This window comes from Eleutherodactylus coqui, chromosome 1, assembly GCF_035609145.1.
Source record: "Eleutherodactylus coqui strain aEleCoq1 chromosome 1, aEleCoq1.hap1, whole genome shotgun sequence".
Lineage (NCBI taxonomy): Eukaryota > Metazoa > Chordata > Amphibia > Anura > Eleutherodactylidae > Eleutherodactylus > Eleutherodactylus coqui.
In genome coordinates, this window is record NC_089837.1 from 534354477 (window position 1) to 534366507 (window position 12031).

The following is a 12031-nucleotide window of genomic DNA, read 5'->3' on the forward strand; positions in this document are numbered from 1 at the left end:
AGTTTATCACCGCATAGAGGTACACCCATTTTGTCTTTCACACCCGGGTATTCTGAAGTCTGGATCACCAGGTGGAGTTTCACCTATGTCTTAAGACTAGTAATTTTCTGCACTGTCACTGCTTTAAATTGTGCCTTGTATCATTTAAGTTTGCTAAGTAAAGTTTATTCCCGGCCCTGACCGTTCCCAAGGTCCTGAGGTACTCTATCACTGTCTGTGGCTCAATTATTTCCCCCTGATGTTCATGCTGGTGGGTACTGAAATGGTGGCATCACCCGTGACAACCTCATCACCTGTTCTAATATTTATTAGGCATCCCCAAAGTGTTGGCTTGTCATGGCGGCACTTACCAGGCTTCTTCCCAAAGGGATAAAAATGCAGCCAAGTACAGAGTAGCACTGCAGTCCACCTTCGACACCCTTAGGATAGTGAATGCCCACCAAACTGGATAACATGGAAGAAATTGTCATGTGTGTCGCCACCGTTCCAACACTCACACTGGTATGACCCTCGGTGGATAAGTAATTCAGCCACCGACAGTTCTTTAGTACCATGGTCTCTGGAAACAGTCAGAGCCCAGCATAAACTTTACTTGAATGAAGAATAAACAATACAAGTCAGTTCAGTTATAACTGCACAGTGCAGGCAAATGAATAGACTTCAGAGTTTAGTACCTCCACACGGCTCATACAGACTTAAAGACACACATGTGTGAACAGAGATTATTATCTTGTAGACTTGCAGTACCACCACCCAGCCTTGGAGACGTGTGGATGTGACAATTAAAGGTGTACCTTTACGCGGTGATCCAGACTTCAGACGGACATGTAGAAAAGACTGAAGAGTTAGTATCTCTGCACTGTCATTGAATAAACACAGATTAGAACTCACAGATGCTCTGTCTCTCTCTGGGACTCACTCTCCTTACATTCAGATCACAAGCAATATGGGAAACCTCTCCTCTCTTCCATCTTCACCGCATGAAGATTAAAGGAGCCCCATGTGGCTCTGTACTTTAGACTCTCTCAACTCCAAAGAATGATATTCCTTCCTACTCTCAATCACTCACATTTATACACTCTCTCATAACATGACAGACTTGATACATTTACATGTCCCTCTGGCATGGCCTGTTGGTCGGGCTGAAGGGAGAATCCAGGAAGCATGTGAGAGACCTTCCAAGTACTGGGGAATCCTCGTACTATCCAGATCAGCGGGTTTTGGTGCCTCCTTTGACTGTAGTCACCTGTGAGACCCACCGCTCTCATCAACGACTCAGTCCCCGACATCGACACCAAGGTATTGCTACAATCACTTTGCAGAAACACCCGTGTGTTGTTAATAGACTGGCATAATGTTTAGTATTTGTCATGTAACCGACCACAGCCTGAAGCTAGATAGACAGAGAGAGAGTGAATGTCATTCCTTGAAAACGAGGGTAACGTACTTGACTATTATTAATGGACTTTATGAAATTGTTCACACTGTTTGAAGACTTGCACCTTAGATAACTCAGAAGCTCTTTGGTAATTTCTGCTTTTTGGTTTGTTAAATAAGCTAAAGACGTATTGCAGATGGTCTTGCCTCTGTTATGTACCACAAGCCTCTGCCCCTCTTGCTGCAGGCATGTGACCAAGCCTATATCCATCCTTATGGACCACTTTTGAAGAGCCAGATGATGGTCCTAAACCCTAACCCCTAGAAGGAGATGAGCTCCTCTCCACCACTGGCAGTACCCATCAGCAGTCAAGAAAAAGCGTAAGTTAGATAAAGGTCCCTATCATTAAACCTAAATGAGGGCTCAAATACCAGCCAGGGAAGCACCCTTTCTTAAGAACAGTGAGACTATGGAGCTCTCTGTCTGAGGACGTGATGATGGCGAACTCTCGAAATGAGACAAGGGTAGGATCAGAACTTTAAGGGGTTGTACCAAAATTTCACATTGTCCCCTATCTGCAGGATATCCACAAGATAAGGTATAACTTGCTGATTGGTGGGGGTCTCATCATTGAGATATGGCTGATCTCCAGAATAGGACTAACCTGTCAACTCTTAATTAAAGAAGCAGCAGCATCAATGGTGCAATAGTATTTCATCCATTTGACCTACTTTATTCTTCATGCTCCAAACAGGCTGTTATGGTGCATGAAGAATAAAATAGGTTATATGGATGAAATACTATTGCACCATTGATGCTGCTGCTTCTTCATTTAAATGTTGGATTTCTCTGGGATTAGGGCCTGATCCATAGTGACGTACATCAGATCCACTCCACCCGAGTTGGGATTACAGTGAGAGCTGCTAACAAGCATCTGTCTATTTGGAGTTCATTTCCCTGTCAACTCTGTTACTATGGGGATTGCTTCTTCTTCTGCAGGTACATCACTGTTGATGTTGAGCGTGTGCGGTCAGAACTCCATTCGTTTCAATAGGACTGATGGAAATACTCAAGTGGGTTCTGCTTGGGTATCTCAGCAGTCACATTGATAGTGAATGCGGCGCTGGTGCAATAGCATGACCAGTACATCATTCAGTCTACTCCTCACTGTGGGGGATGCAGTAACCCTGTGGTGATGAGGACGGGGACATGGGACCCCTGTTCTTAAGATCGGTGGGTTCTCAGCAGTGAACCACCCACTGATCAGCAAGTTATCCCCTATGCTGTAAATAGGAGAAAACTTGCAATACTTGTACAGCCCTTGACCCTAGAAAGAAAATCTAAGTGGCCTCATGTTGTAAGTAAGTACATGTTACTAGCAGGTGGGGTCAACAAAATGTTATGCATAGCCACATTGGTGGTAGGTGGGGCTTAGGAAGATAGTATAGTGAGTATGTAAGGTCATGGTACTGGCCCTTTAAATTATGCAGTCATCCCCTCTTCCTGGTTATTTGTGTCTCTCTCCTCCTCACGGGATAGTAGGGTCTTGCATTAACCCTAATACAGATGTAGTGAGGCCACTGTATTTGCAGTTGTTCCTAGGATCTAATCAAGTGCTTTGGCCAGCCGTGGCTGACCAGACCGGCCCTGACCTGGCCAGCCTACCAGGATTGCTTCCTATAGAGCCTATAATTAATCTACTCCTGATCCCGATGCTTCCCATCAATGGATCCACAGAAGTACTGCAGTGTACTACCAGAGCAATCAGAGGGTCTCATGTTCAAGTCTTCTCCATGGACACAGAAGTCAAGTTAAAAAACCTTATTTTCAGTAAAAAAGAGAATGTGAACAGTGCTGAGAGATGACAGACTATTATCAGGAGGGGGTGTCACCCCTTTTTGGTGCTCCCCTTAAGATGATATGATGCCCCTCCTGATCCATTTCTCAGGCCTCTCACCAGCTAAACCAGCAACCTACCCTACACTGATGAGGTGCAAACACCCCCAAAACAGCTGTCTGTGGATGGTTTTGTGGCTTGGTTTCATATTTCCAATCATTGTTATAGAGATCTGTATAAAGGGTCTGACATTGATATGGAGGAATGCTGCTATCCAATAAGTGGCGCTGCAGAGGTAGTAATTCCATCTTCCTTATTTGCATAGTCTATTAATAACACACAAGCAAGCAATTAAAATCTGTCTACCGCCAGAACTCAGCGGCCCCGCACTGTCTACAAAAACATCTATGAGAAAGAGCGAAAAGTATATGCCCACCTCAGTCAACGTGTATTCGATCCCACCTGGTGGGGAGAGCAGAAGTGTCAAATCAGGGAGAGGAATATCTCTCAAATTGGAGAACAGAGTGAAGACAGATCCTCCTTGGAGGCTAGCTCCAGGAAGGTGAAACACTGAAGTCTCTCTATTGGGACTATCCAATGGGATATACTTAGTTTGGAAATAAATGTGTAATCAAAAGGGGGGAAGATAGGAATGTATTGATCTGTGTTACATTTGTTATTTAAGGGTTAATACAATTTAGTCCACAGCTCGTAGAAGCAGCATGTTCTTGTAGTAGGGCTTTGAGTGTTTCCTGCAGACCATATTTAGCTGTTGTATCTGCTTTTCTCACTCTAATCAAATGTAGATGATGATTTGCTACTTGGGTTGTCTCCCATGATTGGACATTATACCTCTCTTTGTTCTACTTTGCACTATAAATAAACCTAACACTGCATTGGTTCCTCAGAAAGAGGACAGTAGTAATTTCACACAGTTGATGTCTCTTGTTCTTTCTCAAATGATCATCACTAATTAATTTGGACACATGAGAGGACTCAGATCCCGGTAGCCTTATGACCGATTCTAAATTAAAAAGGAGTACTCCAACATATTCTTGGATTCCTTTGCCCAGTGACAGCAGAAACTCCAGGGCCCTGACTGTAGCTGCTTCATAGATATAAGAATGGACCCTACAGGATGAGACCCAGGCCAATGGGATGGAGCCAATAGTCCCGTAGAACATATAAAATAATGTCACACAGAAAACACAACATTTCCATCAATCTTTTATTTTCCTGTTCAGATCAACATGACTCCATCCAAGACGTTTCTACACAAGGCCATTCCAGTTATTCCAGGCCACTTTGGAGGATGCCTCAGGAGGAGGATCCTCCGAGGATCAACATTAGATGGAGATGCTGTTCTCAATCACCTTTGGGTCCAGGTAAAGATACGGCATTTTCCTGGTTTGGTTGCTCTCATTAATGGTCTTGGATATCTCAGCGAGTTTCTCCTGGAAATCCTTGATGAATAGTTGTGGGGTTTCTTCAGTGAAATGCTCATCGGGGTAGCATCCCAGAGGTCTCTATAACGAAAGCAAATGAGACCAAAAATGTATGAAATTGTGGATGCAGTCAGGTAAGAACACTGACAAATACTCACCTTGTCTTGGGGCTCACTGCTCAGCTGCCAAACTACAACTAGTCCTGAGGTGGTGGTGTTAACATCAGGCAGGGAATCCAGGATACTCTGTATTGTGGTGACCCCTTTGGCTGTGGGGGGAGGTCTCTTCATTGATGAGGGACCATTGGGCATCCAAGCATAGAAGTCAAACTGCAGTGGAAAGACAATATACGTCCACATAGAACAATGCCACGTATAAATATTATGTTATGTTCACACTACTTCAGCTCATTATATGGGACGGGCTGCAGGAAATGTGGTGGACATAATGGACTGAATACAAAGTGTCAGCAAGAAGAACATCACAATATTCCCACAATGCTGTAACATGGCCAACAGAACACTACCACTAGAATGTGACAAACGGAACATGGCCTACAGATCATGACCCGTTGAATGTTATGTACAGGCTGAACTGCAGAACCTAACCTGAAGAACATGGCAAACAGATGATGACCAAGAGACTGATCTACAGAATTTGGTCTATAGAGCAGTGCCTACAGACTATCACCTACAGAAAATGAATTACAGAATGTGATGTATTGTGCAAAATGTGACCTACGGAATATGACCAACAAACAATGACCTACCAAATGTGATCTACAGAATGTGACCTATCGAACATGATCTACAGAATGTGACCTATCGAACATGATCTACAGAATGTGACCTATCGAACATGATCTACAGAATGTGACCTATCGAACATGATCTACAGAATGTGACCTATCGAACATGATCTACAGAATGTGACCTATCGAACATGATCTACAAACAGTTACTTACAAACTATCACATGTAGAGAGTAACCTTCACAATAGGGCCAACAGAAATCTACAGCATATGACCTACAGACCGTGATCTGCAGAACAAACCTATAGAATGTGGCCTATAGAATGAGGATTTTGTCAGCACCGCTGGCTGTCAGGGTCCCCGTGCCTGCACCGTCGACCCTATTATACAGGCTGCGGGGGTGTGGCGCAGGGAAGTCCCGGCCTTGGTCACACCCCCCTGGCCGCGAACTCCGGCCGCGCGCTCCGCTTACCAGCCGGGTTGCTAGAGGCGCGGCGGGTACCGTCCCGTGTCCCATTGCCATGATTCCCAGGCATGCTGCTCTATCGCCGCTTGTTGTACAGGCGCCTGGAGGTGTTTCCTTCCTGCAGCCTGTTATTGGTTCCTCCTGCTGTCAGGCTCTCTGCCCCAATCAGCTGCCGGTGGGAGTTCTGACAGCTTTTAAACGTCCCAGTTTCCTCCAGCAAGTGCCAGTGTATGCTTGTCTCCAGCTACACCCGCGTTATTGGATTGTATTCCCGCCTTTTGATCCACTTGCTTTGGACCTGACCTTGCCTTCGCCTGACCACTTGTACTGCGTTATTCTCTGTTGTCAACCCGGATTGCCAGACCTGCCTTTGTGCTTTGTGTGCACCTTGTTTGAATGTAAGTATGACTCCTGCTCCGCATCCCTACCAAGGTTAGGGACTGTCGCCCAGTTGTCGCCCTAGGGCAGTGATGGCGAACCTATGGCACGCGTGCCAGAGGCGGCACTCGGAGCCTTCCCAGCTGGCACTCACCGCTGTCGGCCGCTCACCACATTAGTAAATACTGGCAGGGGTGCTGCAGCTGTGATGTCAGTGTGCAGCCGGGATCCTCCTCACCCCTCCTCTGACGTCTCCTACTTGGTTCCGCGAGAGCAGGGGAGGGGAGGAGGTGTCCGGCAGCACATCACAGTGTGCTCCAGAGATCAGTGGCAGCAACAGCGCCAAGCAGAGGAGGTGGGGGGGGGGGGGATTTGGGGTCTCAGAGCGGGGGGCACTATTACTACAGGGGCCACTGTGGGATGTCGCTATTACTACTGGGGGCCACTGTGGGATGTCACTATTACTACTGGGGACGCTGTGAAGTTTCACTATTACTACTGGGGACCACTGTGGGGTGTCACTATTATCGCTGGGACCGCTGTGGGATGTCACTATTACTACTAGGGACTGCTGTGGGATGTCACTATTACTACTGGGCTGATGTGGGATGTCACTATTACTACTGGGGGGCCACTGTTGGATGTCACTATTACGACTGGGGCCACGGTGCCGTGTCACTATTACTGCTTGGGCCGCTGTGCAGGGTCACGATAACCACTAAAGCTGCTCTGGAGGGGGTCACCCTTACTGGGGGGGTCAATATCACTACTGGGATATGTTAACACGAGGTGGAAATGCTGCAGAATGTCCTCAACGGAAATTTCCGTGGCAAATTCCACAGCATTTCCACATCCAAAAGAAGTCAAAATCTGCACCCCGTCTATTTTGAAACAGCCTTGTCCTTTTAAGAACAACGGAGGTAAAAATCATACGCGGTGATAAGCGCCGCCCCCGACATGTTGGCACTTTACATTAAATAAGTGGGTTTTGAGTTGCAGTTTGGGCGCTCAGTCTCTAAAAGGTTCGCCATCACTGCCCTAGGGCCTCTCCTAGGGGGGCAAGTAGGTAAGGACAGGGGTTGCGGGTAGTTTTCGGGGACTTCCAGTATCACATACCCCAGTTCCCTGACAGTCACGCTGGTCAACAAAGCGTCAGACTTTTTTGTCCGACTGCCTACGTTAACCCTTTCTATGGAGGCCGTGTCGGCCTTGGCAAACCAGGTCCAGGCCCTGACTAACCTGGCTCAGGACCTGACTTCCCATTTGCAGCATCAGAAACAGGTATAGTCTAAGGCTCAGGTTCAGCCTCCCTGTGTTTCGGCGACTATCTCTGAGCCTCGGGCTACACTGCCCAATTTTTTTTCTGGGGAAAGGAGACAGTTCTTTGCCTTCTGGGAAAGATGTAAGCTGTATTTTGATTTGCAACCCCACTCGTCTGGCACAGAGTACCAGAGGGTGGACATCGTGATTTCCCGACTTAGAGGAGACCCTCAAAACTGGGCTCTCTCATTACCATCTGACTTTCCGACACAATAGTCTTTAGACACTTTCTTCTCTGCTCTGGGTCAGATCTATGACGAACCCGACCGTGCTGCCTACACTGTCGCTCAACAGTTGTCCTTGCGCCAGGGTCGGAAGGTGGCGGAGGACTATTTCTCCCAATTCAGACAGCACTGCACTGGGTCGGGGTGGAACGACTCCGCCCTCAAGGACTTATATCCGGCCATTCCGAAGGCCTAAAAGATCTGCTGGTGGCCTAGCCGGAGCCTAATACCCTGGAGCAAGCTATGTCGTAAACTATCTGAGCCAACAGTCACCTGAGGGGCAGATGATCTGTTTGGTCCAGACCAGTTTATCCGGCCTCTGTGGCAACTTTCCCTGTAAGACCAACAACTTCACCTCCCTCCACTGAACTCATGGAATTGGGGACGATGTCACCTAAACAGCAAAGGGAATATCGGTTAAAGAAGAACCTTTGTTTGTATTGTGGAGAGCCTGGTCATTGGATCTCTATCTGCGGGAAGAAGCCTCGGCAGCAGAAACTTCCACTCTTAGTCAGTTGTTGGGAGGACTGACTAGGAGCTCAAGTACTCCCAGTTGTGTCTAAAATGTTCTTGCCCTGCGTCTTAGAGTTTTGTTCTTTCTCTTGTACAGGGCAAGCTTTTGTTGATTCCGGGGCCAAAGCAAATTTTGTTAATTTTGATTTTGTGGCTCAGATATCTGGTTTCTTGCTACATTTAGATCCTCCCATTCAGATTTTGGGGTAAACTGTACTCCATGTGTGCTGGCCTCGTAAATCTAGTTACCCCAGAGTTAAAATTTACCGTTAGAGCCCTGCATTCTGAGCCTTGTACCTTCCTTGTCATAAAAGATTTGTCTGTGCACATAGTCTCAGGGCTACCTTGGTTAAAGGAACAGAACCCCTTTATTAATTGGGAAATGCTGAAGCTAGTCAAGTGGGGTCCCCGCTGTACCAATCACGTGTCCTGTGTACTTAGATGCCTCAGTATATGAGGGGGTCGAGTTAACAGAGTATATCTCTGACTTTTCTGATGTTTTCTCCAAACAACTCTCTAAAGTGTTGCCTCCTCATAGAGAGTTTGACTGTAAGATTAATCTGATCCCAGGCGCCAAACTCCCTAAGGGTCGGATCTACAACGTAACTGTTCTGGAGAGGGAGTCCATGAAGGACTATATTCAGGACAGTTTGGCCAAGGGGCACATCCGACCCTCTGAGTATTCTACTAGTGCTGGGTTTTTCTTTGTCGAGAAGAAGAACGGGGGTCTCAGGCCCTGTATTGATTACAGGGAGCTCAAGAAGATAACAATCAGAAACCAAAATGCTCTTCCGCTCATCCCCAGCCTCCTCACTCAGATTTCAGGGGCCCAGTGGTTCTCTAAGCTTGACATGAGGGGAGCCTAAAATATCATCCATATTCGGGAAGGGGATGAGTGGAAGACGGTCTTTAATACACCTCTTGGCCACTTCGAATACCTCATTATGCCGTTTGGGTTATGTAATGCTCCAGCTATTTTCAAAGGGTATATGAATTCTTAGGGTATATCATTATGTGATATTCAGATGGATCCAGTCAAGGTGAAAACCATCATGGAATGGGCTCAGCATGCTACCCTAAAAGCTCTGCAGCACTTCCTTGGGTTCGCTAACTACTATCGTAAATTCATTAAGAACTGCTCTGTGATGGCTAAGCCTTTAACGGATCTCACCAGTAAGGGGACAGATGTGAGTACTTGGTCTTCAGATGCTCTTGCGGCCTTCTCTACCCTGAAGGTTGCCTTCTCTTCAGCGTCCGTCCTCATCCAACCTGACCTATCCTGTCCATTTGTGGTGGAGGTAGACGCCTCCGAGTTTGGAGTTGGAGCGGTTCTGTCCCAAGGTCTCTCCACACTCACGAACCTTAGACCTTGTGCCTACTTTTCAGGGAAATTCTTGTCCGCTGAACAAAATTATGATGTTGGCAAATGGGAATTTCTAGCTATTAAATGGGTGTATGAGGAATAGAGGCACTTCCTGAAAGGAGCATTCCATCAAATCACTGTACTTACAGACCATAAAAAGCTCATGTATCTAGACTCCGCTAAGAGGTTACACGCTCGACAAGCCCGCTGGGCCCTGTTCTTTTCAGTTTAATTTTGTGGTGACTTACAGACCAGGTTTAAAGAATGCTAAGGCGGATGCCTTGTCTAGGAGTTTTGGTACCCCAGAACCTTCCGAGTCTGAGCCTGAGAGTATTCTCTTCCCCAGGGTGGTTCACGCTGCTGTCTCCTCCGACCTTTCGCCTCTTATACTTGCTGCTTAACAATCGGCCCCTGAAGCCCTTCTGGAAGGCAAACTTTTTGTTCTGTTTTCTTTGAGGTTGAAGGTGTTAGAGGAGATGCATGGTTCAGTCCTAGCTGGTCACCCCGGTATCAGGGGTACTCGGGAGCTACTATGCAGAGTTTATTGGTAGCCTCATATGGCCAGGGATTAGAGATGAGCGAGCGTACTCGGAAAAGCACTACTCGCTCGAGTAATTTGCTTTTTCCGAGTATCGCTGTGCTCGTCCCTGAAGATTCGGGTGCCGCTGCGGCTGACAGGTGAGTCGCAGCGGGGAGCAGGGGAGAGAGCGGGCGGGAGAGAAGGAGAGAAAGATCTCCCCTCCGTTCCTCCCCGCTCTCCCCTGCAGCTCCCCGCTCCGTGCCGGCACCCGAATCTTCAGGGACGAGCACAGTGATACTCGGATAAAGCAAATTACTCGAGCGTGTAGTGCTTTTCCGAGTACGCTCGCTCATCCCTACCAGGGATGTATGGTTGGTGTTAGGTAACTTGCATAGAGGAACAAACAAATTATTATCAGAAGTGTTTATCGAGGAGGTTGTTTGGCTGCATAAGATTCCAGAGGATATTGTCTCGCATAGAGGGGTACAGTTCATCGCTCGCTTCTGGCGGGCTTTCTGCAAAAATCTAAATGTTAATTTGTCCTTTTACTCTGCATTCCATCCTGAGTCCAAAGGACAGACTGAACGCCCCGGTTTACATTCTCTACTCCTTCTGCTTTTGACACTCCGTTTGCTGATACCTCTATGGATGAACTGTGCACAGTTTGGGCCCAGGTTCGTAAGAACCTTCAGGGTTCCCAGGAAAGACTTCTTAGGCAGTCAAATAAGAAACACACCATCTCTGCAGCTTTTGTGCAGCAAGTATTTGAGATTCAAAGTTACGTCCCTGAAACTTGCTCCGCGTTTTGCGGGTTTGTTTTCTGTATCTCAGGTTGTTAATCCTGTGGCATATAGGTTGTCTCTTCCTGACTCGTGGAAGATTCACAAGGTCTTTCATAAAAGTTTACTTAAGAGGTATGTGACTCCAATTGTTCCCGCCCAGAACCCGCCCTCTCCTACGTTGGTACAGGGAGAACTGGAATATGCGGTCAAAAGAATTATTGATGTCAGACAGGTTAGAGGGGCGGTACCATACCTGGTGCATTGGAGGGGGTTTTGCCCGGAGGACCGAAAGTGGATTCTCACCAGGGATGTGCATGCACCACGTTTGGTCCAATGCTTCCACAGGGCCTTCCCCCTCCAGCCTGCGCCTGGTCTGCTGCACTTGCGAGTGACTCTCTCCTGAATTTTTGCTCTGATCTTCGAGCAAAAACTCAAGGTACGAGCCTGCTTGCAAGTCAAAAAACTCCCAAGCTGAGGCTCAGGGGGGAATCTATACTCACCTATTGCCAGCGTTTCGTCTTCGCAATGGTCTGCGATGTAATGACGTAATTCAATGGCTGAGATTGGTTTACCCAGCACCGTCTTTTATTGGCGGACGCGGTGCTGAGTTAACCAATCAGAGCACTAGCTTGCTGGAGGCGGGGCATTCAAGCCCCGCATCCAGAAAGCAATGCTCTGTCAGCATGGAGGAGGGTGCGTTAGCCTGCAGCAGTGCAGTAGATCATCGTGGAACGCCAGCCTTAGGCGAATATGTTTTTTGTTTTTTTTTTAGATTAAGTTAGTTTCCCCATTGAAATGCATTGGGACTAGAGATGAGCGAGCGTACTCGGATAAGCACTACTCGCTCGAGTAATGTGCTTTATCCGAGTATCGCTGTGCTCGTCCCTGAAGATTCGGGTGCCGCTGCGGCTGACAGGTGAGTCGCAGCGGGGAGCAGGGGAGAGCGGGCGGGAGAGAGGGAGAGAAAGAACTTACCTCCGTTCCTCCCCGCTCTCCCCTGCAGCTCCCCGCTCCGTGTCGGCACCCGAATCTTCAGGGACGAGCACAGCGATA

General features: G+C 47.5%; 1 protein-coding gene across 1 annotated transcript in view; it reads right to left on the reverse strand.

The window, feature by feature from the left end:
* Nucleotides 1–4437: 4437 nt before the first annotated feature.
* Nucleotides 4438–12031, reverse strand: part of LOC136591789 (polyunsaturated fatty acid lipoxygenase ALOX15B-like) — a 116146-nt gene continuing 108552 nt past the window's right edge. The window contains exons 14-15 of the mRNA XM_066588551.1: nt 4819–4989; nt 4438–4741 (exon numbers count right to left, since the gene is read on the reverse strand). Coding sequence (XP_066444648.1) covers nt 4562–4741; nt 4819–4989 — 351 coding nt within the window. The 3' untranslated portion in view covers nt 4438–4561. The remainder of the gene's footprint in view (nt 4742–4818; nt 4990–12031) is intronic.